The following is a 27,040-nucleotide window of genomic DNA, read 5'->3' on the forward strand; positions in this document are numbered from 1 at the left end:
TTATGTCATATAACTCACTTTTTGTTCCCTTTTGCAAGTCACCTTTGAGGCACCTCTAAATACCTGTGCAAAAGGGAGCCATTCAGTCACACGGATGTGGTATTTGTAATACCTTTTATAATGGTTTCTAGCCCTCAAGCAAGCCAAACTTGATGGAAGTCGCTTCTTCGGGCTGTGGAAGAGGACAGTGGCATATCCCAGCTGAACAGGGCTTAAAGGCAGAACCGCCGTAAGGATTACACTTTCAAAGAAGCGCCCCGCTGACTACAAGAAACACGATGTCGTGGGTCCCGGCAGGAGGCGAGTTGTAGGAGAGGAGCAAGACGTGGGCATTGTTTTGATGAGAAAAGGGCCTTAACGAAGCCTGTGATTGGTTTCGTTTCTCTCTGTTGCAATGCTACTTGGGGACCGGGAAAGCCGTCAATAATGCAACACTTGCGGCTACATCCGGTCTCTGAAAGATGCAGAAGGGAGTTAGGTGCCTGATCCCACAGAACATGGTGGGATTTAGGTGCCTAAATGCCATCATTTTCCTTGGACGTTTCCAACCTCACACCTTAATGCTGTCCCATTCGAGTTAGGGGATTCGAAAAGCTCTAATAGTAAGCCTGCAGCAAACCTGAAACAGTAACTTTAAGAAGGTGCACGCTGCCCTTCTGCATCTCCACGGACCCCGAAGTCTAACAAGAGCAATGCGAGAGCATCCGCGCTGCTAGTCGCAACACAGGAGCATCGAATAGGGGACTGCCGCTGTCGCAGCCCCAGGGGGAGGCCGCTTGGAGGAGGACTTGACTTTCCATTTGTTCAACCTCTACGGTGCGGTGCGGGGCAGGCTGTAAGAGCACATGGGGGTAAGACGCTCCAGGAAGCCAAGCCCCCACGGGGCTTTCCATGACCGAGGCTTGTTCTGCAAGTACCTCCGAAACGGTACTTTCCTCCAGAAACAACAATGACAAATCCAACGATTTAAGGTAAAACAACAAGGGAGCAAGGGAGGGGAGGTGTTGTTTTCACTGGGAAGGAGCCAAGTCGATGCCTCCCAAATAGAGACATTGCTCCAAGCACTTCCATATGGCAAAGACACTTCCTGTGTGGCCTTCCCAAACATGAACGGGTGCTGGAGGACACGGGACCGGGAGGAGGGAAACTCACAGGATATCCTAAGATCCTGTGCTGGGAATAGAGACGTCCCCCCATCAGTACCTCCCTCCCCCATGAAGCAGCTTGCTGGGGACCGGCTCAGTCATCTCCCTGCCACGCCAGCCTGACCCTTTGAAGCACATTGGCCGGCAGCACTAGCTGCTCTGCGCTTCCAGGGAAGATATCAGCAAGGCTAAAAACTCAGACAATCAAAGGGTTGACACTGATCCTGAGCCGTCACCCAGAAGCCCTCTTCCTCCAGTCATGAACATCAGCCAAAACGCAGGAAAAAACCTAAGATGAAGCATGATCATTGGGATGACAGGTTGTATTTTACTGAATATTCTTGTTTTTCATCTTCCCGTGGGCTCTGCGCTCTGAACAATTGCAGGCCCTATTAAATTCAGCTTCGTAAAAAGCAACTCAGAGCTGCAACCTCTCAGGAAGTTTGGCCCATCCCGGCCACATTTTCCCAAGAGGATCATTGCACCGTTCGGTGCAATCCTGGCAATAGTGGAGGCTGCGCTGGGTGGACATGCAAGACAAGGAGTGTTTGGAGTGCGCTTCTTTAACGCCGACTGCCTGCTTGCAGTCGCTGTCGTGGGTCGTGTTTTCCCGGGGCTCAGCAGGCTGCACACGGCCGGGCTCTGCATGCCCCGTGCTGTTTTTGCTTATACAAGAGAAGAATCAAGACTACTGATGGTCATCAATGAAGTGATGATGGCGTGGTGCTGGCTTGGGAAAGGAATTGCACATATAGGCGCACAGATCCAGATACCCCTTATGCTGCACAAAGCAACAAAAAATCAGGCTAACCTCCCCACACCCTGGTGCACCACCAAAAAGCCCTTCGATTAAGTCAATGCATCTCTGGGACAAAAGGAGCGGAGGTAGCAGGAGGGCAAGAACGATGGCTTGTCCGGCTTGGTTTCATTTCCCTGACACGACAGGTAGACCCGGAAGCCCTCTCTTCTAAGGACACAGACACACAACAGGTCTTCTGACACAGATATGCTCTGCTAACAAGGAACTGCTGAAAGCCTGTGGATTACGAAGCGCTAAGCTAACTCCAGCTACCCCAGCCCGTTGCTTTCCACACCCTCCAAAGGATGGGAGTTGGGGGCAGGAGAAACCAGTAAATATTTATCACGCTGCGTCTAGCCAACTCTCCTAACAGCCTGGGTCATCACAGCCCATCCCACTGCTGGGCATGTTAATCCAGTCGTGACACCATCACCACGGGCATGGCTCTCTCCAGCACAACAGGGTCCCCCCTCTTCCTTCTCTAATGCACCGCCACGGATACTAGCCCCAGCTGCTAATGCAGCTATCCTCCAAGCAAAAGAGAAGAGGAGACTGCAGTTGAACCATCTCCACTGTTCAGCCAGTTGAGGCCAGAATTAATTCCCCGAAAGGCAATCCTGTACCACATCCTCTTCCCCACACCCATGATAAGAGATGATGGCATGTTAAGATGAAGACTCGTGCAAAGCTCCACTTGCAACCCGCAGGGTCCCCGCAATGCTACCGAACAGTGGAAGAGGAGTGAGGGGAGCTCCCTACTTTGATGTCCGGGAATTGGCCAAGGTAAGTGTCCATGGTTAAGAGCGCCTGATCCACAAGCTTCTGATGGAAATCTGTCCAGAGGAGGTCATTGTTCTGCAAGACAAAAAAGGAGCATCCCAATCAGTAATGACAACGGTATATATTTCCACAGCCAACGAGCACTTTCCAATAAAGTTGTTAAGACCCCCAGTGCCCCAATGAGACACTTGCCTCTTCCCTTTTGGAGGAAAGGAGGCATGCAGAGATTAACTGACCTGCCCAGGTTCGAATATGAAACACAGAAAGGGAACCCAGGAGTCCTGATTCTGCTACTTCCCTCCATCTACTAGACCATACTCCCAACTGGGTACCTGGTTGTGTGCCCTCCCCACAACATTTTCTCTCCTATCCTGGGAGGGAACTTTATCAGTAGCACCAAAGGGTCCTAAATGACCGTGCTTACAGCTGGAGCATAAGCTGGGACCGCAGTATACGCTCACTCATGCTCTCACCGAACTCGCTTCCAAAACTCCCACCAACTTCAATGATCAAGATGCTGAGAGCACAGCCCACGCAACTGGGATAGAAATGAAGATCAGGCTGCTTTACCCCCAAGCCAAAGCCGATGATCCCTTCCCAAGGGACAGCCTGAAGAACAGGACCAAAGGAAGATCTTTCTTTCTTGGCACCAGTACTCACCAGTCCTGTTGGTATGTCACACTGCAAATAGAGCTATCAGGTTATTAAAGAATCTGACCGCGATTAGTTGTCCGATTAAAAAAAATGAGTCACAATTAATCGCGATTTAATTCCACAGCTAAACACTCAAAAATATGTGCAGAAAGACTCAAAATGATGCAAAATGATGCAGGTATTTTGTATGGTTGGGAGGTAAGTGTGTGGGGGAGGGGCCTGCATGCCCTGGCAGGATGCGGGCTACCGTGGGTCTGGAGTAAGGGGCAGCAGCAGGGCTGGGGGGGCTGTGGCTTGGGAGTGAGGGGCAGGCGTACAAACAGTGCCCAGCAGCCTGTGGAGGGGAAGGGGCAGGGGTTAGATCGAGGCCCCCACAGTGAGAGAGGGTATGGGGCAGGGGCTGGGGTGAATGCAACCCCAGGGCCCAGGTGGGTCATGGAACCATGGATAGCTCATCCAGGGGTATTTTGGGGGGGGCAGCTCCCTGCCGCTGTGCACACCCTCGGGGGAGGCATGGGGGCACGTGCCCCTCCTGGATTTGTGTGCAGGGCAGAGCCAGACTGCCCGGTGTGGGCTGGGACTCTGCACCCAGCTGCCTTTGCCCAGGAGCTGCACAATGCCATGTTGTACCTCCCACCGCTGGGCAGGCAGTGGCTCCTGGGGCAAAGGCAGCAGGACACAGAGCAGCAGCCCACGGTGTGCAATTCATCTCTGCCCCACGCGCATACTCCCCTTGCCTCCCCCAGGGATGCATGCAGTGTCAGGGAGCCACACACTCCCCACGCCACTGGACAAGCCACCCATGGCTCCATCCCACTCCCAGCCCCAAGGCCCCATTCACCCCAGCCCCTGTCCCTGCCCCACTCCATCCCTCACCATGGGGGCTTCGATCTGCCCTCACCCCCGGTCCCTTCTCCTCAAACGTACCTGCTGGGCCCTGCTCTACACACCACCAGGCTGTGTTCATGGCTGCATGCAGGCTGCAGCCGCTCATGTGTGCCTGTGCACATGCTCACCCTTCCTCCCACCTTCCTGCTGCAGCAGCCTGGAGCCCACATCCAGGCTGCCCTGTGGTCCTGTGCACGGCCACTGCTGTCCCGCTGAGTGGCCCAGAGGCAGCAGTGACAGCGGCAGAGCAGAGCCCAGGTGCAGGCTCCAAAGCCACATGCTTGTGCATGTGCTCCCAAGGGAGGTGGTGCTCTCCCCTACCCTGGGGGTCTTCAAGAGGAGGTTAGATAGGCATCTAGCTGGGGTCATCTAGACCCAGCACTCTTTCCTGCTTATGCAGGGGGTCAGACTTGAGGATCTATTGAGGTCCCTTCTGACTCTAACATCTATGAATCTATGTTAAATTGGTTCTTTCATTAATTTTTTTAGTGTGTTAATTGCACATGTTAGCGATTAACTGACAGCCCTAATTGCAAAACATGTTTGCACATCTTTGTTGCAACAATTAGAAACAAAAACATAGCTGCTTTACTTTTCGTTCCACTCAGGAAGAGCACACACCAACTGCAGAAACTTCCTTAGCCTGACGAAAGGTTTTTGAACCCAAAAGCTTGCTTAATAATTGTCTTCAATTATTTAAGTTGGTCTAATAAAAGATATCAGATTCACCCAAAGAACCTTGTCTGCCTATTGTTAAAGATCTTCATTCCCGGCTCACCAACATATCCAACCCACTTGGGTACTTCTGCATTCAAGGCACACACCCAAATACATGCAAACAATATACCTTTCTGTGGCTCTTCTCTTAGGTGTCTGCCTGTGGGCTCTAAGATGCATTGAACTCCCACCCTCTCTGGATACTCCAGAAAAAAGTCTGCTTATACAAAGGCAGCTGAGTAGTGTGCACACATCCAATCAGGCACAAAGAGCTCCTGTTGAAGTTAGGATTGAGCCATGGGGACTTGGTTCGATAAACTTGAGAAGCCACTGACATAAATCAAGATTGCCCAAGCCCAGGAGGCTCCAAGGCCAAGGGTGATTAAGAAATATCAGTTTTGATAGCCACTGGCTCCCACCTGAGCTGCCACAAGTAGGAGGAAGAGCAGGGTGGCACCTCAGAGACTAATTTAAGAGTCTCCAGCTGTTGCTTCTTCACTTTGCTCAGATTTGCCTTTGTAGCATGACAGTTATCTCTGAAGCTCAGATCTGAATGTGATGGGCAGCAGAACAAAGCCTTGAATACCAAAAGTCAATTATGATATCATGAGCAGAGGAGTAGGACTGCCAGTGAGGAATAAGCAGTGGCAGCTGCCGAACAACTGAGACATGACCAAGACTCGCGGACTGCTATGACCAGCTCCAATTAAAAATAAAAAATTCACAACTCCCTTGGGCACCTTGTTCTCTTGTCCAATTTATCTTAGAATTAAGAGGATTTTCTCTAAGATTTAATCTAAATCCACTTTACTGCAAGTTAAAGCCATTGCTTCCTATCTCATCCTTTCTTGCAAGAGGGAAAAAGTTGTTCTCTCTCTTCTCTATGGCAGCTTTTCAAATATTTCCTCCAAGCGAAACACGCCCATTTCCCTCGGCCTTTCCTTGAATGGCTTGCATTCCAAAACCTTCCTCATCTTTGTCGCTCGCCTCTGGATCCAGTCCAGTTTCCCTGCGTCCTTCTTGAAGTGGGGAGCCCAAAACTGCGCTCTGTTATTCCAAGACCAAGACTTCAGTTCAGCGACTAAAGCACTTCAGGGAGGACCCAATTCAGATGCCTTGTGCCTAGACTGTCTCCTGGTATCCAGTCCAATCTGATGCACCACAGTGGCTCAGCAAGACGGGGGCTGTAGTTCGGCATTGGGCATGCTGTCCCCAAACACAAAAGCCGCCCCCCCAAAAAGGTGGCCAGGGTGAGCCACCCAAACTGCCGTTCCCCTGAAGCTCTGTGGAGCATGTCTGTGGAAGTTTAACACTTGGGTAGTCAAAGGCTTGGCCTGGGTGGTCCTACTTCGTTAACTGGGGATGGTCCTACTTTAAGCAAGGGACTAAAGATGTGACCTCCTGAGGTCCCTTCCAACCTTCATGGTCTACGATTTCAGGATAGAAATTTCCAGTTTGGTTTTCTGTGGAAAACCTACACTTCCCCACCCTGTAATTTTAGTTGACATTTTACATTGAGGGTGTTAGGAACCGCACCAGGATCTGGGACTCATGAATGTTTTCTTGTATTTATTTCACCGATGCGGCATGTGCGGTCTCACTGAAACACCCACGTTATGCTGTCTCCATTTATGTCACTGTTAATACTGTGCAGATTATGTTATGTCATCTGTATTCACATTTGCAATTCTGGACGCGGTTTACCCAAAGAGCTGAGGGATGCATACTTAAGGGAGTGGACAGAATATCTTTGCTAAATATCTCTTGGTATTGTGTCACTAGTGCAAGGAGAATTGCCACTCCCAGACAGTGGCAAAAGGAGAAGTTATTGTCTGCCTGTAATGGGGAAATCAACTCCTCTATAGCAAAGGTATCTATGAGAAATGGCCCATTAACCACAAAACGCCCGGTCTCCTGGGGGAGAAGCTCCTGGGGCAGCGTGGAGATTTGGGAGGAACAGGGACAGTGCCGATGGGGGTGCTGAGCCATAGCCATTATAAAAGCTGTCTGTAAGGTGGTCGGAGGCTTTGGATCCCTGGTTTTGGGGAGTCCAAGTCCCCCGCAGCCAGGGTTGGCAGAATCAGCTGGAAAGCTGGTTTCTGGACATACCAGCAATGCTGACAGCGGGCTCGGCGGTAACCCCCCTGTCAAGAACCTTTACTTGCCTTTTTATTCTGTTATCAAACTTCTAGAGGTCAGTTTATCTGGATGATTTTCTCCGACATCATAAATCCTTTTGTCCGTTGCCTTGCCGATTGCCTTGGGTGAAAAGTGATTTCTCAGCAAGTGCAATGGCAGGATAACACACCCCACGGAAGGGAGACCTGACATTTCTTTCACACCCCGAAAGAAAGCCACCTGGAGCTGGCAGAGATTCCCGTTGCAGCTGCGCAAGGGCAGCGGAGCTGATAAGATAAAGACTCGGTCTCGTCCTTGGGACAAGCTGCAGGCCAGGAGGAGAAGCTCAGGGCCGTGGGGGTACTCTGAAAACAAGGGGGTTGGGAGAATAACTCTTTACGTTCAGGAAGGAAAGGTCTCGCAGCAGGTATTGATCACGGTAGAGGGGTATGAAGCCTCTGCGCCGAACTTCCTAAACCTCCGAATGATGGAAGCTGCCGTGGGAGAGGAGCAGGGGTCCTGTTAACCTTCCCCCTCAGCATCGCCTCTCTGCCCTAAGGGGACCCATGCTGTGTCCAGCATCGCCTCTGGACTAACGGGACCCATGTTGTGACCCTGTAAACAGTAGGTCTACATGCATACAACCATTTGGCTCCAGGTGGCTTTGCAGCACTTCTGCATGACTCCCTTCTGCCGGTGGGGCTGGCATTGCACCATGGGCACGTGACAGAGGGCAGAAGGTATGGGTATCCCACATACCCCATCTATCACCTGCTATCTGTCAGCGAGATGGTATGGCTCTGCCAGCAGGAGCTAGAAGAGTGGGCACACTCACCAGTTTGGTCTTACATAGAGGCAGACAGCTTTATGAGCCTTTTGGCTTTGGACAGTATCATGCATAGTGGGTGCAGGAGAAATACCATGACCACAATGGTGGCAGGGGAAGTACCCTGACAGGTAATGCAATTAAAATGGCACTATTTAGTGGAGGGTTGCACCCTTGTTTGCTTGCGGACAGGACTCCCTACAAGACCCTCACAGTTAGCTTCCCACTGGCCAGCTTTCAGCGGGAGGATCTCGGCTACACGCCGACTTTATGGAAATCAGAGACTCCTCCACAGCTTGCTCCTGCAACCACTGGTGGCTCTTGCAACCACTCGGGGACATCTGAACCCCAAGTCTCCGGGCTTGGGCCTGCACATAGGATGCCAGCCACAGGATTTGGAAGCATCTAAAGCCCCAGGTCAGGGTGAAGGATGCTTGCTGGTAGCTGGGCCACATGTGGTTCTTGGATGATTCAACAGATTTGGACCTGATTTGGCTAATTTGACCTGGGACAGGAAAAATTTTCCATAAAAAAATAAATAAATAGAGGGAGAGAGAGACAGGCAGCTTCCCCCACAATCTGTAACACAGACATCACATCTCCTACCACCAGCTGGTAGGAAATATCCAACATATCCAAGGCAGCACGGTTCGTACGGTGCCTTAGACCTTGCAACCTGCCACAATAAAAGACCATAATTTGAGGGAAGAAAGAGGCTTCAATGCACCGTTTATTAGTGGTCGCACCCAGCAGCTCCAAACGTTTAAGCAGTATGCAAGTCCACGATAAAAGATCAGTACTATCCCAAAGACTTGCATCCATCTGGACTAGCTTCCTGGAAGCAGGACAAGGAAAGCTCATAGCTGAAACCTGGACCTTAAGAAACACCTCTAGCATTGTAACCAAAGGGCTATTTTATGAACAGTGGAAGAAAACTGAAGGACATGGCTGCAAGTCCCAGTATGTATCAAGGGTGGGAAAGAGAAGGCATTTATCACCTGTACGAGGCATTAGCATTTGCATGGGTCATTAGCTGATCATTAGCAGCTAGCTAGTTACCAGCCAAAAGCAGTTCCCCACTCCCTCCAATAAAGCAATCTAGCTGTAAAACATCTGAAATGAAGACAAAGGAGGTTGGCTGTGGGAGGAGAGTATAGGAAGAAGTCCATCTCCACTGACAGTATGCAATATTAAAGCGACGAGCAATACTTGATACTAACAGGTCTCCTAAAAAACACTCAGAGGAGAGAGTCAAAGTACTAAGGAGAGGAAAGAGATACAAGCCCATTTCATAAGCAGGGCAGGCAGGGTTAGACCTGGGCATCAGAAGGTGCAAGAGAAAGCCGAGCCCACGGTGAAGCCACCTCTTCTTCTCCTAGATGCTTACCCCCACAAGGACGGGTCAATGCGAGACTCCCAAGCGGAGCAGAGTTGGTAGACCTCAACCCTGCCCATCCTCTACTCCCAAGGGCTGCCTCGCACCGCGTCTCACCTCTGCTATTTTGTTCGTGTCGTCTCTCCCGGGCCACTCCGGCTCATACACTTCCTGCAGACACTCGGTCAGCTTCTTGGAGGCCTCATGCATTGCTAGGAAAGAGGAGAGGGGCATTAGACACAGAAGGGGACCGCGTGGGAGGCCCCCCCTCCTCAGCAACCCGTACTCGACGGCATGGAATAAGTAATGCTACCACGCTCCCTGCCTTGGGCAAAATACTGGCAAGAGCGACCCTTGCTAGTACAGCCCAGATTACAGCTAGCCCAGGTAAGAAACAAGAGGGAGAGGATGCCCATGCTGCAGCCATCCGCCCCCAAGGTCCACTACTGCAGCATGCAAGACAGGCAGACACCCTGCCAGCTGGATGTTTCCTCACCAAGCCGGTCTCATTACAGCCACCTCTTGCCATTCAAGGAAGCAAGACAGGAGAAACCAAGCTCCCTGCACCAGAAAACCCATTTAGGAAAGTGGGGAGCACAAGGCAGGCAGAGGCAGAGCTGGGAGACCTCTGCTTTGGGCACGTTGAGAAACATTTCCATTTGCACAGACATTACCTTTGACGGAAGTCAGGTAAGTTCGAAGGTCTTTCTGCAGCCTGCTGCCTTCTGACTGTGACGGCAAAGACAAGAGAGCGCGTTACTGCGAGATGCAAAGGAAGGGTTCGTGCAGGACTCGCCTGCACCGAGGGGCTGAGGACGAGGGGAAGGGAACACCTCCCCCCCCCCAAACTGCCCCATACAACATGATGGCAGAAGAACCAGTTTAGGACTAAGAAATGGTCCATTCAAGCTAGGACAAGACACACGAGTGCAATGGGCCCCAATCCCCAAAGAGGGAGAAAAGCTGTCAGGCTATTAAAGGAAGTCCAAAATGTAGGTTGCAGGGGATCTAGTGTATAGATTTGATATACTGATGTCAGCGGTTCCTGATAAGCTGTTATGATACTGCTGTTATGTCTGCACGACTCGGGAGCAACACGCGTGCGGCAGAGCCACTGCAACTTTCCCTCTGCCTCATCCAGGCTCACGGAGAAGTTGAGCTCACTTGTGAGCTCACTACAGGATCATGCCGACGAACAGCTGCATCGTAACAGCTGGCGCACGCTCCCGAGCGAGTGGCAGCTGCTCCTCCCCTCCGAAGCAGTTCAAGGGCACGGCTGTCCATTCCCAAAGCACATCCTTTGTTTCAGGGTTTGTTGGGAACAGCTCGAGTTTTGACGGGTTGACGATGGATACCCTAAACACAGCCGCATTGAGGACGCTGAGCAGTCTAATTTCACTTTCCCAAAGGAGAGAAGCTACCGGGAAGCAAAACAACAGCATCAAATAGGAAAAATTGATTGCTTTTCTTTAAAATTGTATTCCCTTGCTAAAACCAAGTTTCAATGTATTCAGAAGCTAAGAAACAACCAGCTTTCTGGCTTGATTTTGGGGGTATCACAGCCTGGATGCAGTATGGGAACTGAGATAAGACCAAGGTCTCAGACCCTTTTAGGCTGAAATTTAGACCAGATTTAAACATGTGGACACAGACATGGACACGTGCATGCACACACACATATACACACACACACACACACACACACACAGTTTGACTACTTAGGAAAGATCAATAATCATGCAGAGTGACATGATTTTTTCCTGACAGAGTTACGTGCTCACTTATTCTCTTCCTACCAATGTGTCATCTGCATTTATACTGTGGAGGCCTAAAAATGCAATCAAATCAGACCGGTGGCACTTGATACCACCTGGTGCAAATGTCAGCAGGAGCACTAGGCAGCAGAGAGGCAGGTCCAGCGCAGCAGAGACAGTGCGGTGATGTGAGATGGGGACCTGAGGATGTTTTCTTTGCAGGGATGGGAGCATTTGTCAAGACAACACCAGAAATCAGTACAGAAGGAAGGACGAGGCGGTGGAGAGAGACAGAGACCTTTATTGCAAGAGGAAAAGACAGAGAAGGCCCTTGGGATCTCTACATCAAATGCCTGCTTTTGATCTTTCCTAGCCCGGGGTGCAGCTGTGAAACTTCAAAGGGCAGTGCCGGAGGGAGGCTGCTAGTCCTTGCACCGTCATCATGCACTTTGTTGCGTTTAATTTCCTTTCTTCCTCCCAGTTTACACTTCCCACATGGAGGCCACAGGTTAACATAGCCCGACTCCCACTCTATGCTCAAGGAGCCCATAGGGCACCTCCAACTTCAAAGCAACTCTTTTCCATCCATCTCCTCCATCAAGGTGCTTGCTTCTTGGCCTGGACTCGCCCCCTCTCCCCTACAAAACAGGCTCTTCAGTTATAAAGTTAGACCGCCATGTTCGTCTTGGCACTGCCAAATTCAAGAGAGACTTGTGCCATAAGAGACTGCACTGAAAAAGGAAAAAAAAAAATCCCTTTCCCAAGTGGACTTTGACCGTGGGCATGGGATCCCCAGAGACCGCCTTTCCAAAAGTCATCTCTGATTTGGGCACCTCCAATTTCGGTGGTCCAATTTCAAGCCCCAAGGACCAGCAGATCATCCTCGGGGATGATTGTGCCCCAGGCACTGCGCTCAGTCGTCATAACGTCTCCAGCTGGAGAGCTATAACATGGGGGTTCCCAAAATTAGGGGCTGCACTTGAAAATGCAGCCATGTCTGCGCGAGGCCTAGCACGACCACAACAGGTAGGACACAACCTCCATCGGGTGCAGGTTTCATCACCCAGTCCCAGAGCCCCCAAAGTCAGGCATGAGTACGGGGAAGCTCTGAGAAGTTGCTTACAATAAATTTACAACCGGAGGGAAATACCTAGCAAGTGCAGCATGGGAAAGGATTCAGAAAAACCACGTGACTACTAGTGCACATGATTATATCTGTTATATGTGCACATGCAGACACACCACCGCATACCAAAGGATTAACAAATAGCAATGGGAAAATATCACCACCCTCTTTCATTCATCAATGCCCTGCGCTTCCTAGTAAGGCGCTCCTCTATACTGTATAATGCATTTGACCGATCATGCAATGCAGGATACAGGTAGGAGAGGTCTGCAGGCCCTTCCACAGGCCCTGGCTGTGTTATCCCTCTTAGCAGACAGACCTACACTTGCAATGCATGGTTACTCTTATCCAAGCCCTCTGAAAGCACCTAGCTGAGCTAGCAGACTCGATATCCCTGAACATATACCACGCACCGCATGCAGTAGTATCCCAGAGAGTGCTCCACGCTCCCCAAACTTCCCGAACTTTCAAGACTTTGGGAATCGGAGGCTCCAATCCAGCCTCACCTCTGGTATTTCCTTCATTTGTCCCATATCTATCGCTGGTTCCACGCAGAAGTGGGTTTTTGTATTTAAAAAGCAGCTCGCTCACACGTACGGAAAAGGTGCCGGTGTTTATTATCAGCACTAGCAGTTTGCCAAGGACCTTTGGTGACGGCCTTTCTTGGCTATATACATTACCTGCTTTCTGCAGGCAGCAATAATGTCTCCTCCTTTACATCTGTCTAGACAGGACGGTGCACTGACAGCTATCAAGGGGTCTGGGCAACACCCGGAAAGGGATTTTGCAGCACCCCAGTTGAAAATCACAGGCCTAGCAGTAATAGATAGGCATGCAGGGTGCCTGCTCCTTTGAAAACCTTGTTCTAATTGCTCGTTTCCTACTCCAAATGATAAGCACCAGTTTGATTTAAGAAGCCTGGCTGGTCACGCTACTCTTCCCTACCCACTGGACACATCTATGCATGCACTTTAATGAGCGTTAGCCTATTTTAATGCATATTAAAGCATCACAAAACAACCATACACTTTTGCTAATGCACATTAAAATAAACTAATGCACCTTTTTCTAGTACCTCACAATGGAGGTACTCAATTTAATGTGCATTAAGAAAAGCACATTAATGAACATGTAGATGCACCCATGCAAAGTCTCAAAGGGAAGAGCTGCAGGTGGTGAACCAAGCTGGACCTGTAAAGTAAGAACCATTGATCCACAGGAAACTTGGGCTGATCTAAGAGCAGAAAAATTGCAGAGGGAAAAGGTGCGAGCCCTGACACCAGAGGGGGTGAACTCAGACCAACCAGAGAGAGGTGCAGCTAGTTCTGCAACTACGGCAGCCTCTTCCCCAGTGCATTCCCTTAGTTGGGCCTGCAAAACCAGCAAGGGTCTCAGCTTTGTGCACATAAAACAATACGTCCCCCACTTCTGGAGGATGTCACTACATAGGTCCACTGAAAATTTGGTCCTAGAAGTCATTTCTCAGAATTTATGAGGTCTTTTCCAAGTTTTGTAGGAGATTCCCAGCCAGAGTATCCATCTACCTGACTGTGCACAAACTATAAGAGTTAGCTAGAGCTCAGCCCTGATGCAACATGTCTAGGAGAGGGTGGAGGGCTCCAAGGGACTAGTTCAGCGGTTCGAGGCCGAATTGAGCCCATCACGAGGAGAAGGTAAAACTGACCAGCGATGCTGCCCGTCAGGCCCTCGCAGACCCGGTCTGTGAGGACATCTGTGGCCCCACAGAAGCAGAACTGCGTTCAGCTCGTGTGTCACGTAGCAGAACCCATCTGTTGAAGAAGAGGGGGCTGTTACCATTCACAGACCACAGGGAGATATTCTTGTACCGCTCTGAATGGACACAGGAGGTATACAAAGCATGGTACCCCTCCCCGTGCCCACCCAGCTGCCATCTGGGGAAACCACAGGATGCCTCCAGTGAAGGAGAGAGCTCGTTTTACACTTATCCTGTATCCACAAATAGCCTGTGCATAGAACGGCAACTGATGTGACCCCTCTCGTGGGCACCACGTGCGATCAAGCGACACAAGTGCCGTCAAGTTATCTTTGGAGATCCCCTCTCCTGCCACCTGCTTCAAGACTATTCTGGACACACCCAAGCCAATTCTGGCCTCGGGGAGTGCCAGCCCGGACACCGATCTTCTGCAAGACATCAGAGGCCTGAGTTTGATGTGCAATAGGCTTATTTGCAAGGAAAGGCCACGGAAATCTCACAATATGTGTAAGAGGCAGAGTCCGTTTCCAACCCTGGCTGAGCCAGCAGAATATGAATTACTCAGCCCCAAACATTCTCCAAAAAGCTGGAAAATTGAGCACATTTATTGCTACGGCACTCCCCGTGGAACAGCCATCACCCCGCTTTACAGACGGGGAAACTAAAGTACAAAGAGATGAAGACGTGACTCTCCAGAGGCTGTATAGTAAGTCAGTGGCAGTCCCTGGTATCCAAACGTTCAACTAAATGGCACAATTCATGTTGTCCTGCCCCCACGAGCGGAGAGCTGAGACGCTCTCATCTGCAGTGAGACTGGTGCTCAAAGGGAAAGGCTTCTTTGCTCGTCTTTGATTCAACCTCCTGAAGCAGGGTGCAAAGTCTCCCTGCAACCCTTTTTAAGGGTCTGAGGTGGTTTTGGCATTTCTTTTAGGAAGGCTGAATAACTCCATGACTGCTTATGGCCGGTCTAGCTATAGAAGACAAAAGCAGGGGTAAGTCGCACCTCAGGACGTTGCGTGAGCAGCAAGGACTCGGAGAGAAACAGCTCAGCCCCCTACACTTTGCCCCAGTCGGTGAAAGCGGATTTTGTACTTCCTTCCAGAGTATCAGCTATTGCCACTGCCCAGGAAAGGACGGGGCCTCCAGGGATCGATATCTTGATTTTATAAGCTAAGTCCTAACACCTCGCCAGACTTGAGTAACCAGCAGTAAAAAAGGGATCCATTTCAGCTGACATGCAGGATGTGATGGGATCGCAACTCTGCATCTCGCTGTGCACTGGGTACAAGGCAGCAATAGTTGGCCCCAGATATATTCAGGGGCCAGTTGTCCCACACATCCTACTAGGTCCTTTCCCTGGGGGACTGGCTGCAGAAGGGTAGCCCTATGCTGACAAGGGGTGAGGAATACATGCACGCACTGGCAGCAAGGGCAGCTGTGTATGGAAATGGGCCCTCTCCACCCAGGGATCCAGGGGAGGAGGTGAAGTGGTGGAAGACAGCCCTGTGGACCTGAGAAAGGGAGCCAGACAGAGCGGCTGACGGGCGGTAGCAGGGCTTGGTCTGAAAAAGCAAAGGGATGCTATAACTACTGTCTGGCCCTTCTGTCCCCAGGATAAATTAAAGCCTTTCTGATGTCTGCGAAAACCCCAGCTGCAGACTTGTCCCATCCCAGCCTGGACTTGAAGGTGTAAATTGACAGCCCTTCACCACTGGCCTGGGATACCATCCTGCAGCCTAGCAGGAGGCCTTCATGCAAGCTTTCCCCTCCTCCAGGTAGACCCACCGCCGTCAGGCCCAGGCCCCTCTGACCCTCGCTGCAGTTCACCTGCCCCCCAATTATTGTGGGAGGAGGTTTGGGTGTCGCACTCAGCTCGATCAGCCCTTCCCCATAAACCACTCGCTTTGGGCTAGAAGTCCTCCAGCATCCCTCCAGTCTAAAATACAGAAAAAATAGTTCTAGGTCAAGGATGCACCTGGTTTGGGAGGGGATGCCTCTGCGAGCAGCTTAAATATCAAAGTGTTTTCTACTGTGTGGCACAAATAGCTTTACTTTTTTGACATACAACAACGAACCCCCCCACACACACACACGCACACACACACACAAGTTAGTTGTACTTGGCACACACATACTACACAAGGAAGAGAAAGGAAGCCATGCATTGGGCTTGATCAGCCTTGCCAGCATTTTTCCTTTTTCCCCTTTTATGCTGTTTTTTTGGTGCGTGTCACACCACTTCGGTAAGTGAAACTACCCACTGCTCAGTTTTCCTTTTCACGTCCGAGTCTCTTTCGCTTGCACTACAATAACGCTCCTGCTGTGACCTGGTTTCCAGCAGGACGCAGACTCGTACGGCAAACCCGTTTTTAATTGAAACGTACTAAGGAAAGTTTTCCGATAGGAATATTTCTAATCACGGTTGATTTTAGGAAACCTAAATTTTGGGGCGTGACCTGGTTCGTATGTGGTTATCAGCTAGGAAACCAAAAGAGAGAAGTGCAATGTGATGTATATGAGCACCAAGTGGATTGGGGTGAGTGGGTGACTTGTATAGGACTCTGGCTCCGTGTGTGCACGCCTTAATTGCCCACGTGTTTCCAACAGCCCCCTGCAATGCAAGGGCCCCGTGTGCAATTACAGATCTCTAATTAGCTTACCAGCTGTTTGTTGAAGTTCTGCACGCACTGTTCAAACTGCTCATCTTTTGTTTCGTCGGCTTTCCCGAGCTTCTGGAGGACCTGCGGGAAAGGAACAAGACAGGGCTTAAACATGGCACTCGCGTGACCACAACAAGAGGGTTAAGAGGCAGGTGCCAACCGCTGCAACGTCTTGGCTCATCAGACAGGAACACAGAAGAGAAAATCATTTCTCTTGCTTTTATTGCTCAGCATTTTGTGGTTGGATACAGGACAAAAAACTGAGTCAGGATGAACCCACTCAGCCGGGAAAGCTGCACCGGAGAGCGAGCGGCCTGGGATTCACCTTCCCGCTTCAGGAAAGGGGGAGAATGAGTCAGGAGAAACAGGCTTCCTGTTTATTAAGAGCTGTTCCCCGCTGGCGAAGGCAGGAGGATTGAGAAGGCTAACCCCCAAGTTGCAAAGTTACTGAGTGCAAAGAGGCTTTTGCACTCGCTTTGCACAAGTCCGAATGACTGTGCAAGGCGGCACGGTGCACACAATCCAGTCCAGCTCAGGGGGATTTTTTCCCCCTCTTCCCAGGACTGTGCTTGTCCCCCAAAAGGGAAGGGAAATCTGGAGACTATACAAGGAAAAGGAAGGACACGAAGGGAAAACTACTTTCCTCACCCACACGCACAAGCTTGGAAGCAATTCATCATACACATTTTAGAAATCAGAGAAACGAAGGTCTGGAAGGGACCTTGAACGATCGAGTTCAACCCCCTTGCTCTGAGCAGGGATGCCGCCGAGATCAAATGATCCCAGCAAGGTGCATGTCCAGCCTCCATCAACTTGGCTGATCATCACAGGTAAGGAGGCTCCTAGTCACACCTTTCTGTGGTGCCAGAGGTAAGAGAAAGCCTGCCAGGCCTTCGCCGCTCTACGAACACCCACCCACAATCATTACAGACGCCAGCAACCGCCTGCTTTTTCCAGACACGAGCAATGCAGCTCTCCCCAGGCTGAGTGAGCCCTTATCTGGGCACTTGTCTTATCAAGGGTTTCCTTTTAACAGGCTCTCTGCACAGGCAAGGGTTGCCCTGGGCCTCTGAACAAGCCACTTCCCACAGGAAAGGAGGGGAGACCCCGATAACAAGCGTGTCGCACGCACAGATTTCAGCCGCAGGGAAGACCAGAACTGATTCGGCACCGGTCGCAGGGCAGGTCAAAGGTCCTTGGCAGGGGTAAAAGGGGCACTAATTCAGCCAGCCCCGGTTCATTAAACAGAATCTCTTTGTTAAGCAAAAATATGATGTCTGCAAAGAGATCTGACACACGCGGCCCTCCAAGCACACTCATTCCCTGCGCGCACGACTCCACGGCGGGAGGCAGTGGCTGGCCATGGCCACAACACGCACGTTGCCAAACGGCACCGTCTGCTTCAGGATCAACCCACCGATCGCTTCCATCTGTAGTAAACACTGCTCAGGATGAGCAAGGCAGGGAGGCTCAAAGAGAGCTATTAAGGACAGAAAGCTATGCACCTTTGCTGGGGAAGGATCGACCAGACCATCAGCAGTATCACTTGGCCCTTCATCCACCCAGATGCTTGACTCCTGGATCCCTTCTGGATCTCTTTGGCCAAGGGCTGGTACTCCTCAGCCTCCAGGAAAGCTGCTTCCAGGACCCAGCAAAAAAGCAGCAGCTTTGGATCTATCCAGCTGCCTGGGTTGCATGCCTTGCTGCATCCCACCGCTAGCATGCCAGCCCAGCTCGAGCGCTAAGAGGCAGAAGCAGAGACCGCCTCTGCCTCTCCCCGACTCCAGGACAGGCCGAGGTTTCCCCATCCATAAAGGGAACAACAGCCTCAAAAACAGGTGAGCAGGGAAAGACCCCACCTGTTGCGGGTAAGCTGACATGGATGCAGCAGGGAACTGGAATAACTCTCCACCAAGACAGTGAGGACAAGGGGGACGTGCAACTGCTTTTTCCCTGCAGCAGGACTAAGATGACTTCGGTGCTGCACGAGCGGGGCAGACAAATCCTGGGAGGCATCTTTGTTTCTCCCACAACGTCTCGTGCAACAATCCTTTGCATGCTCTCTGGCTGGCCCATCTCCTTAACAGCCACGTGGATTAAATTAGCCCTCTGCTGACACAGGCCGTTGCAATGGCCTGTAACCTTCGTCTCCCCAAGGTCACAGGCAGCAGGCAGGTACGGCAACTCGGACGGGATAAATCTGCTTAGTCATTTAGCACCTGGTCTGCCTTCTCCCCTCTTCAAGCTGCGCCAAGATTATCTAGGTCAGAGTCGTGGCATTTTGCTCTCCAGCTGCTCGTAAACCTTCCCACGTGGGAGTCTCAGGGGTGTTCATGCAAAAGCAAGAGGGAGAAAAAAAAAAAGAAAAGCCACACACGACTCTGAACAGCATCTTGCTTATGACCATCGATTTAGCCAAGGACCTCCAAAAAGGTAGAAGCACGAGCTCGTATGGCTGGAGCCGCAGGAGTCACTAAAACAGGGGCAGGCAATTATTTTGGGCGGAGGACCGCCTACTGAGTTTTGGCAAGCTGTTGAGGGCCGCGTTTCCCTCTCCGCCACAGGGAAGCAGGAACGGCCTCATGGTCCCAGGCCAGAAGCCTCTGCTAGGCAGGGGTTTCTGGTTGGCGAGGCAGAGCTGGGCAGGCCTTGCTGCTGGGTCCTGCCACCAATTTCCTCTGGGCCCTACTGCCCCTGCATCCTGCCATCTTTGACAGGCAGCTAGGAGCAAATAAATATTACTTTTCTAAAATTTTTAAGGGCACTGCAGGCCGGACAGAATGGCCTGGTGGGCTGGACCTGGCCCCTGGGCCGTATTTTGCCTACCTCTGCACAAGAACCAGAAGCCCCAACATGTTTTGCAGACTGGATGTGCAGGAGGACGTGCAGTGCGCTTAAAAAGGGCTACTGGAGGCAAACTGTAGTGCTGAAGATAGAGGGCCAATGGTATGGTCCCCTTCCTGCCCTGCCCAGATCCAACAACCAAACGCAGGAGTCTAGTCTCCGTCTCTCTGCATCGGGCTGTCCTGACACTATAGGACATGGCAACAGGTCCATGAGCTGATCTTCCCATTACGGCGGTCCTGCAAAATGTGCCTGCAAAAAAGGATTTGCTCTAAGGATCTAACCCAGTCGCAAGGCAGCAGACAGCATGGCTCTCCAGGGTGCTCTGGACTCTCCCTTTCTACATATTTCAACCAGAGAGATGGACAAATTCATCTCTGGTTGTTATCCAAAGGTGTCGCACCACAGAGGAACGTGAACCAAAAACTCTCGATTGCCCATGCCAAGCAGCTAACGAAAGCCTGGGGGGCAACAGCAAGAAAAGGGATGGTGTATGGACCAAAAGGAACCGCTTCACCCTGTGTCTCGAGAGGCCCAATCTTCCGGAGATGGAGCTCTTTAAGCAGAGCAGAAGATCAGGCAGGAAGCATAGGAGTATAGTGTGAACACACTATGCTGCTTTCTGCTCCCCGCCCTATGCTTCCTGCACACCTGCCAGCAAGGTTACCCCACGCTGTACTATTTCATTCTGCACATGCCGAGAGGGAATCCAAATCCCTGAAAAAAGGGGAAAAAAATCAAGAGAAGGGCTGCTGATCCAAGAGGCCCCAGGTGGGTTATGGTGAACAGAGCCACGGTGCTTGTGGGACTGCAAGAGGAGCGGAGGCCGCTGCAAGGGTTCAAAAGGTTTGAAACAGATGTTCCCATGTGCAAAACACTCCACATACTCGTCTGGGGGAGAGATACGGAGCAGCGACGAGTGACCTTGCACCTGCACGCCGGGCATTTCCAACATGCTATGTTTCTCATGCAGAAGCCGCTAATCCAATATCAAGTCCCTCTGGTTTCCCCAGCCAGCAGCACGTTCCTGCCCCCTCTTCCCACAGGCCACTGTTCAGGTGCTGCTAGAAATCCTGCGCTCTTGATCGCTCCGGCTCATTTCCCAGGCTCTTCCTCCCCAGCACCTTGGTCCCAGGGCGAGGGCAGGAAGTGTTTGGCACTGCCCAGCAGCGACCAGGGGCCACCTCCTCTGCAAGGCATGACAGGCAGAGGAGAGGAACCTACTCAGGACACCCTAGAGAAGGAAACGGGGTCAAAAAAAAATAAAAATAAGGAGTGTTGAAGCTTAATTGCAAGAAACCAACCCTGCAAGGGGGACCACAAAAAGGAAGGATGCCATGTACTGCTCTCAAAGCCCCCCATATTCAGGGAAGAAATATTGCACAGATGCCAACAAAACGAGGGGAGATGTCGGCCACGAGCAGAAGGGAGCGCCCCGAGCGTGGAGAGGAAACCTCCCCAGGGTGGGGTAGTTTGTTTGACCTTCCCACACGAACACTCCCAATTAATCAGCTCCTTGCACGCTGCCCAGCCCAAATTCAGAATGACCGTGGCTGCAGTAAGCACATAGCTATGGGTGTAGGAAGCCAGCAACATGTGTCCAAGCCGGCCATGAATAACCAGTGAGTTCACAGTCCGACTCCCCTCCCCAGGGGACACGGGTGCTGTCATAGGGCAGGCTATTCCTGGTCAGCCACCAGCGCCGGCTCCCCACCCTCCCCTGAAGGACAGCATTAATACCTTGGCTCACCGCAAAGCCCGATCAAGTTAGAATGGAAATTTCAGGCCCTTTATAGGTATTAAAGGAGCCGTTTTGCTAGTGCAGAGACCCTAAGTTAGGATCCCAACAGACCCAGAAGGGAGGCCGGATAGCCATGCAGCGGTCAGACAGGGAGCACAGCAAGTCAGGCACCCAAAAACCCCCCAAACCCGTCCAATCTTCAACTCCCACCAACAGCAGAGGGATTTCAGAAAAGGTCGAGACGGTCGTGTCCGACTTGACCATTCCCAGATTTAAAAAACAAAACCCAAAGGCGCTCTCCGTGCCTTAGTTTTCTCTGCTGTGGAACGGGAGTAACAGACTGCTTCCCCTGCACGGGGCTCGGCCGATGTTTGGAAAGCACGTTCAGCCCCTCGGATGCAAGAGGAGAGAAAAGCAAATGTTCCTTTAATTACATGAACGAACATGCCCACAGCGTGTCAGACTGCCCGGTGGGATTATTTGCAGTAAAATCTGGTTTTATGCCTCTCTCTCCTTTTCATGGGTCCAAGTCACCTTTTCTCAGGTAAGGGAAGCAAATCTTACTTTCCAGCTGACAAACTCCTGAGTTCTGGGAGTCACTGAGCACCCACCCCTGCCCCATCAGCGCCATAAGAAAAGCCTCGCATACCAAAATGATGCCCAGAAGGATACCAACATGATTTTTTTTTCCACCCAAAGCCCCAGTGGCAACTACATAAGACATCACTTGGCTTAGAGGGTCTTTATTTCTGGTGCTGGTGTGTTAAAAGTGAAGTATTAAGATCCTGAGATGAATGCACTGGCAAGTCCTTTGCACATCTCCCTTTGTCAGTGACCTGGAAAAGATGAAAAGCCCTGCTGCAGGCCTGTGATCTTTCCCAAGAAGATGACGCCCAGAATACAGAGCGCATTTGTACCAGATCAGGACACCGCTAGTACAGGTCTCAAAAAAAACAGCTTAAATCCTACATCTGATATCCGACTTGCACCACATCTAGACTGGTGCAAACTCCCGTCCATGTTTTGAACTTGGGGAAAGCAACACCCACCCCTAAACCCTCACCTGACTTTCACAAGGACAGGGGCATCAAATGTTGCCCTCTGCACCTCAGAAAATCACCCCCTCGTTACCCTGATCATCTGTTTAGAGAACAGCTCGGTTTTCTGCATCTGAGCCCAACACAGTGAAGTCTTTCAGTGAAACAATGGAACAAAGGCACATGGATGTCGGGGACGGGGGGGGGGGGGGAGTTTTAATGCCTCCAACACTGCATTTTAAGCCCAGAATTTATTCCCAGGGCTATGCAATCAGAGAGAGTCTTTCATCGGGAGGAGGAAAAGGCAATGTCGAGCTTGGCAGAGACAAAGCATTTCCTACAGCTTCCTGTTTGCAGCCAAGGTCCATTTGAGTCCAGAGCAAAGCCCCGGGCAAAGGATGCTCCAGTGAATTGCACACTCAGAGTGAAATGCTCGGCTCCACTTCTTTTGGAGCCAAAGGCAAATCACTTAATCTCTCTGTACCTCCATGGGGGTGGGGGTGGAGGGGAGGGTTATAATGACAAATATATTACAGGTTGAGAGATCTGCCGATGTTGTTACACAGGCTGGGACCATTCATGCCTCTTGGCTAGCTAGCATGCATATGCCTCCGATGTGAGGCATCTGCCCTGACGTGCCAGTCCACTCCCAAGTTCCTTAAATAGGGATATTTGCAATCGTCACTCTTCTGGGAGCCCATCCTGGCTTCTTTGGGTGCTGAAACTGCCCAACAGATGGTATTACCGGGTTATCCAACACCGTAACAAAAGAACCGTTTAACTTCCAGCAGCATCTAGGGTCTTCATTGGATCCAGTCGCCAAGTCAGATCCAAATTTCTACAGTCCCAAAATCATACTGACTACTCGGACAGTGGGAGAGTTGCACTGCCCTGGACACGCGTCCCCTGTCCATGCAGCAGCAGTGGGGACGGCGATGCAGGGTTGTGCCCCTCGCTGCTGCCGCACGGGCAGGGGACACGTTCCCGGGGCAGCTCGCCGCAAAGCCGCCCTTCCCGCTGCAAGAGATGCACCCACAACTTCCGGCTGCGTGATGTATGGATGCGGTGCACAAATATGCCATCATGACAAGCAAGGAAGGAAGGTGTTTCATTCGCACTTCGCCACCTTCCCAAGGTGGTACTATGCAGCAAGGGGATTGCAGCAACAGGAATTACCGCCAACGCTGCAGCAAGAGTTCGCCTTTGGCTGACGGCATCTGGTACAATCACCCCACGGGGGTCTGTGCCCCGCACTTACAGAATCTGTTATTCTCGCCTGCAATGAAAAGCTATGGCTCAGCCCTATAATCACAGATGATTCAGGGTTGAAGAAAAGGAGGTGTGGGGGGAAAAGAAAAAGGTTGAGGTAGCTTTATGGAGCCCCGTGCCTATTTCAGTCCCTCCCAGGTTTCGCTCCGCAGGAGAAGGCACGTCGTCTTTCTCTGCAGTGCTCTCTAGAAAATACTCTCACGGCAGGATGGAAAGCCACCGTGCGAGCTGCAGATAACAGGGGCTAAATATCTCAGAGCCGGCACAAAACTCTTGGGTCTGCTGAGATCCGCATGTGGAAATAGGCATTAGTCGGGATAGGAAAGGACATGCTCTTAAACAACAATTTCCACGTTCCTGGTTGTCTGGGCCTATAAAACAAACAGAAGCCCCCGGTTTGGGAATGCAGCTTTCCTGCAGTCCACTTCATCTCTCTTGCAGGATAAAGGATCAGCATCATCACCATCAATAATAATAATAATAATAATAATAATAATAATAATAATATGCTCCCACTGAGCTTCGGAGATTTTAGGTGGCTTGAAAAGGGGAAGCGCAAAAAAAGACCAAATCTCTAGATCAGCTGTTGATCGGCTTCGCTCATTTTGAAAGGAGACTAGAAGTCTTGCCTTGCATGGATGACTCCCTTCATGTGCACACCCAACTCAACCGAGATCTCTCCAGGATTACAAAGAAGTGCTTTTCCCGACCAACACCCACCAGCACGGGAATGCAGTCAGGACCCGATAGCTTTTTCTTGGTGATTTTCCTCCAGGCTACATCTGAGCTTTGTTCTTTTTTTCCTGCTGCCTAGAGATCCCGTGGAGCCAAACTTCGACCCATTAAGCAGAAAAGCTGCCATCCCAAACAACAAAGGTAGCACTTTGAGATGAGCTGGCCCCAACCCCTATACAAGTGACATCTCATCTCTCCTTCCTGTTGGGATTTGGACATGCTGCCACCTCTACTGCAGCCAACAAGCTCTTTGATCAGTCAACGCTCCTGCCCTTCTGCACATGCAAGAAATAGCATGCCAACGCTGAGCTATTGTGTGGCGCTGCACGTGGTCAGGTCACCTGCCCAGCGCTCAGCACTCTGGAATTTATCATTGATACCGAGATATATGGGGAGATCCTGTTCCTGCCCGGGACAGCATGCAATCCAAACACAGCTTCAGGGCATTATGCAAGTTGCTTCCGTTCACCACCACAGAAAAGCAAATGCTCCATGTTCAGTCTGGGGTTCATATGAAAACGGTCCGGCTCACTTGCTTAGTAAATGCAGTATTGCATTCTGCAAATGAAGCCAAGGCCGTTCTGCAGGAAACAAAGCTCTTCCTTCTCAGTGCATGCACTCTCTGCCCCGCGCCTCCTTGACTCTTGCAGAACACCCCGTGCCCACAACTGCTTGGTGCCCTTTGAAATAAGATGCAATGAAGAACAAGGGCCTTTGGGAAGACCGTGTGCATCACCGTTTTGCACCTTAGACCCCAAGTTCGGGTACAACATCCCCAGCTCACTGACTCCAGATACTAAGTCTTTCCAAGATCCTTAGCTATGGTAGTCAATGGTTGTCTTTGGGACTTGGCATTTTGCATCTCTCTCTCTTTTCAAGAGACCTGACATCTCCAAAGCTCAGCAGAAGCAATCCAGGGGTAGGTATCAAGACACCGACGTGTTAACAGATCCTTCTGTGAAGGCATTTAAGCTTTCATAGAGAAGAGTGACTGTAGAGATCCCATTGCTACGTACCATCACATCCCCAGGACGACTCAGAAACACTTATTTAACTACCCTCACTGTAAAGTATTTCCCCCAGGCTTGAGAGTCTTTTCTGTACCATCTCCAGCTTTCCAACCTCCTTTTTAAAATTCCTGACACCAGCATGGGACGCAGCATCCCAATATCAGGCTTCTCCAATGTCAAAGACATCATTAAAGAAAACCTCCCTCTTCCTACATTCCTGTTTATACATTCAAGGATTTGCCTCTTGACACCTCTCCATCTCTAGCCAACCAGGACCTCTAAGTCCTTTACAGTCACTGCTCGCCAGGATGCAGTCCCCAATTCTGCAAAAAAAAAAAAAAAAAAAAAAGTCTAAAAAATGAAATGAGGTTTGATTGGCAAGATCCATTTTCCATAAAGCCAGATCGACTAATGCTAATGATATCTCTACCCTTTCTCAATCGACTCCTGTATTAGCTTTTGCATTGTATTTCCATGGACAGATGCCAAGGCCAACCAGCCTGCAGCTACCCAGGACAGGACATGGCAGGTCATTCCACCATTCATAAAATCGTAGAAACGTAGGACTGGAAGAGGTAATTTAGTCCAGGGGGACCAACCTGTGGCATGCGACAAGTGGCACAGGCAGCTTCAGTGCCTGGCACCCAGCAGATCGGGGAGGGGACAGGCAGCACGGCAGCTGATATGGCAGGAAGCAGAAAGCAGAGGAAAAGATCAGGCAGGGAGCAGAAAGCAGAGCAGCAAAATGGGTAGCGGAAGGGGATCAGCGTGGCAATTTGTGGCAAGCCTGTCCAATGACTGGCCCCCACTGATCTAGTCCACCCCTTGCACCAAAATAACAATTATACTTCTGCCATTAAAATTCAAGGCCTCTATCATATCTAATGAGATCAATATTCCCCTTATCGGGCCTGCTCATCCCCACATACGTGACTTCCCTCCCATCATTCATTTTCTCGGGAAGGGGGGCTCCGGCCTCAGCACCTGCAATGAAGCCCACTGGTCCAACTAGTTCCCACTCTCGCCTCCAGTCCCACCCCATGACGGACCCGTGAGAACAAAGCCCCGTCACTGCCGTGTTTCCTGCAATTGCTGCCCGTATTTGCCATATCTCTGCATGCAAACAGGGGGGCCAAAAGCACAGCGCTTTCACATCCCAGCCTTGTATCAAATTGCTTTTCTAAACTGGGCACTGACATTTCCCTGCACCAACATCCCTCCCTTTGGGAAGCCTCAGTTACCAGGGCTGCTCGCGCTGGGTCTAATTATAGTGACTGCTGTGCAAGGAAACGAAGGGGAGACGGTAGAGGGGAAGGAAGAAGGAGAGAACAGGATGGTGAGGGGCATCCTACCTGGCTGGCCTACATTGCCTGACACATTTCAGCACTACCCAGGCCTCTTGGAAGAGGGTGTGCGTGGACATTTGTATGATCAGACAGCTGCTGGAAAGAAGATGGTGGGATAGCTGCAACGTGCGCGCCGGCGACACTTCTCCCCGTAGAAGTACGATTCCCGTTCTCTACAAGAAGGTTTATCGCCATACACTGGAGATGGCTGTTGAATAATATGGTGGTCAAGCCACGATGGGGTTGTGCAGAAATGTTGTGACGACTCATAAAACCGTAAATGCCCGTCACCACTGAGTACAGAAAAGTCATTTAAAAATAAATAAATAAATTGCCAGTATATATTTTGTCCATCCACCACCTCCCCAGGGATTGGAGAGACTCTTATAGATCTCCAAACAGACCTCCAACCCCTGCCCTTCCCCATCGCTGTGGGTTTCGTGGAGCTGTGGGATTTTGCAAGAGGGGTTGTGCAAAGAGA

At 50.9% G+C, this 27,040-nt stretch overlaps 1 protein-coding gene across 6 annotated transcripts in view; it reads right to left on the reverse strand.

Annotated features, from left to right (window-relative positions):
- Window positions 1–27,040, reverse strand: part of BIN1 (bridging integrator 1) — a 120,141-nt gene that overhangs the window by 49,274 nt on the left and 43,827 nt on the right. For all 6 annotated transcript variants that reach the window (XM_019480259.2, XM_019480258.2, XM_019480260.2 and 3 more), the window contains exons 2-5: window positions 16,578–16,658; window positions 9,977–10,031; window positions 9,420–9,514; window positions 2,704–2,799 (exon numbers count right to left, since the gene is read on the reverse strand). In XM_019480259.2, coding sequence (XP_019335804.1) covers window positions 2,704–2,799; window positions 9,420–9,514; window positions 9,977–10,031; window positions 16,578–16,658 — 327 coding nt within the window. The remainder of the gene's footprint in view (window positions 1–2,703; window positions 2,800–9,419; window positions 9,515–9,976; window positions 10,032–16,577; window positions 16,659–27,040) is intronic.

Source organism: Alligator mississippiensis, chromosome 4 (assembly GCF_030867095.1).
Source record: "Alligator mississippiensis isolate rAllMis1 chromosome 4, rAllMis1, whole genome shotgun sequence".
Lineage (NCBI taxonomy): Eukaryota > Metazoa > Chordata > Crocodylia > Alligatoridae > Alligator > Alligator mississippiensis.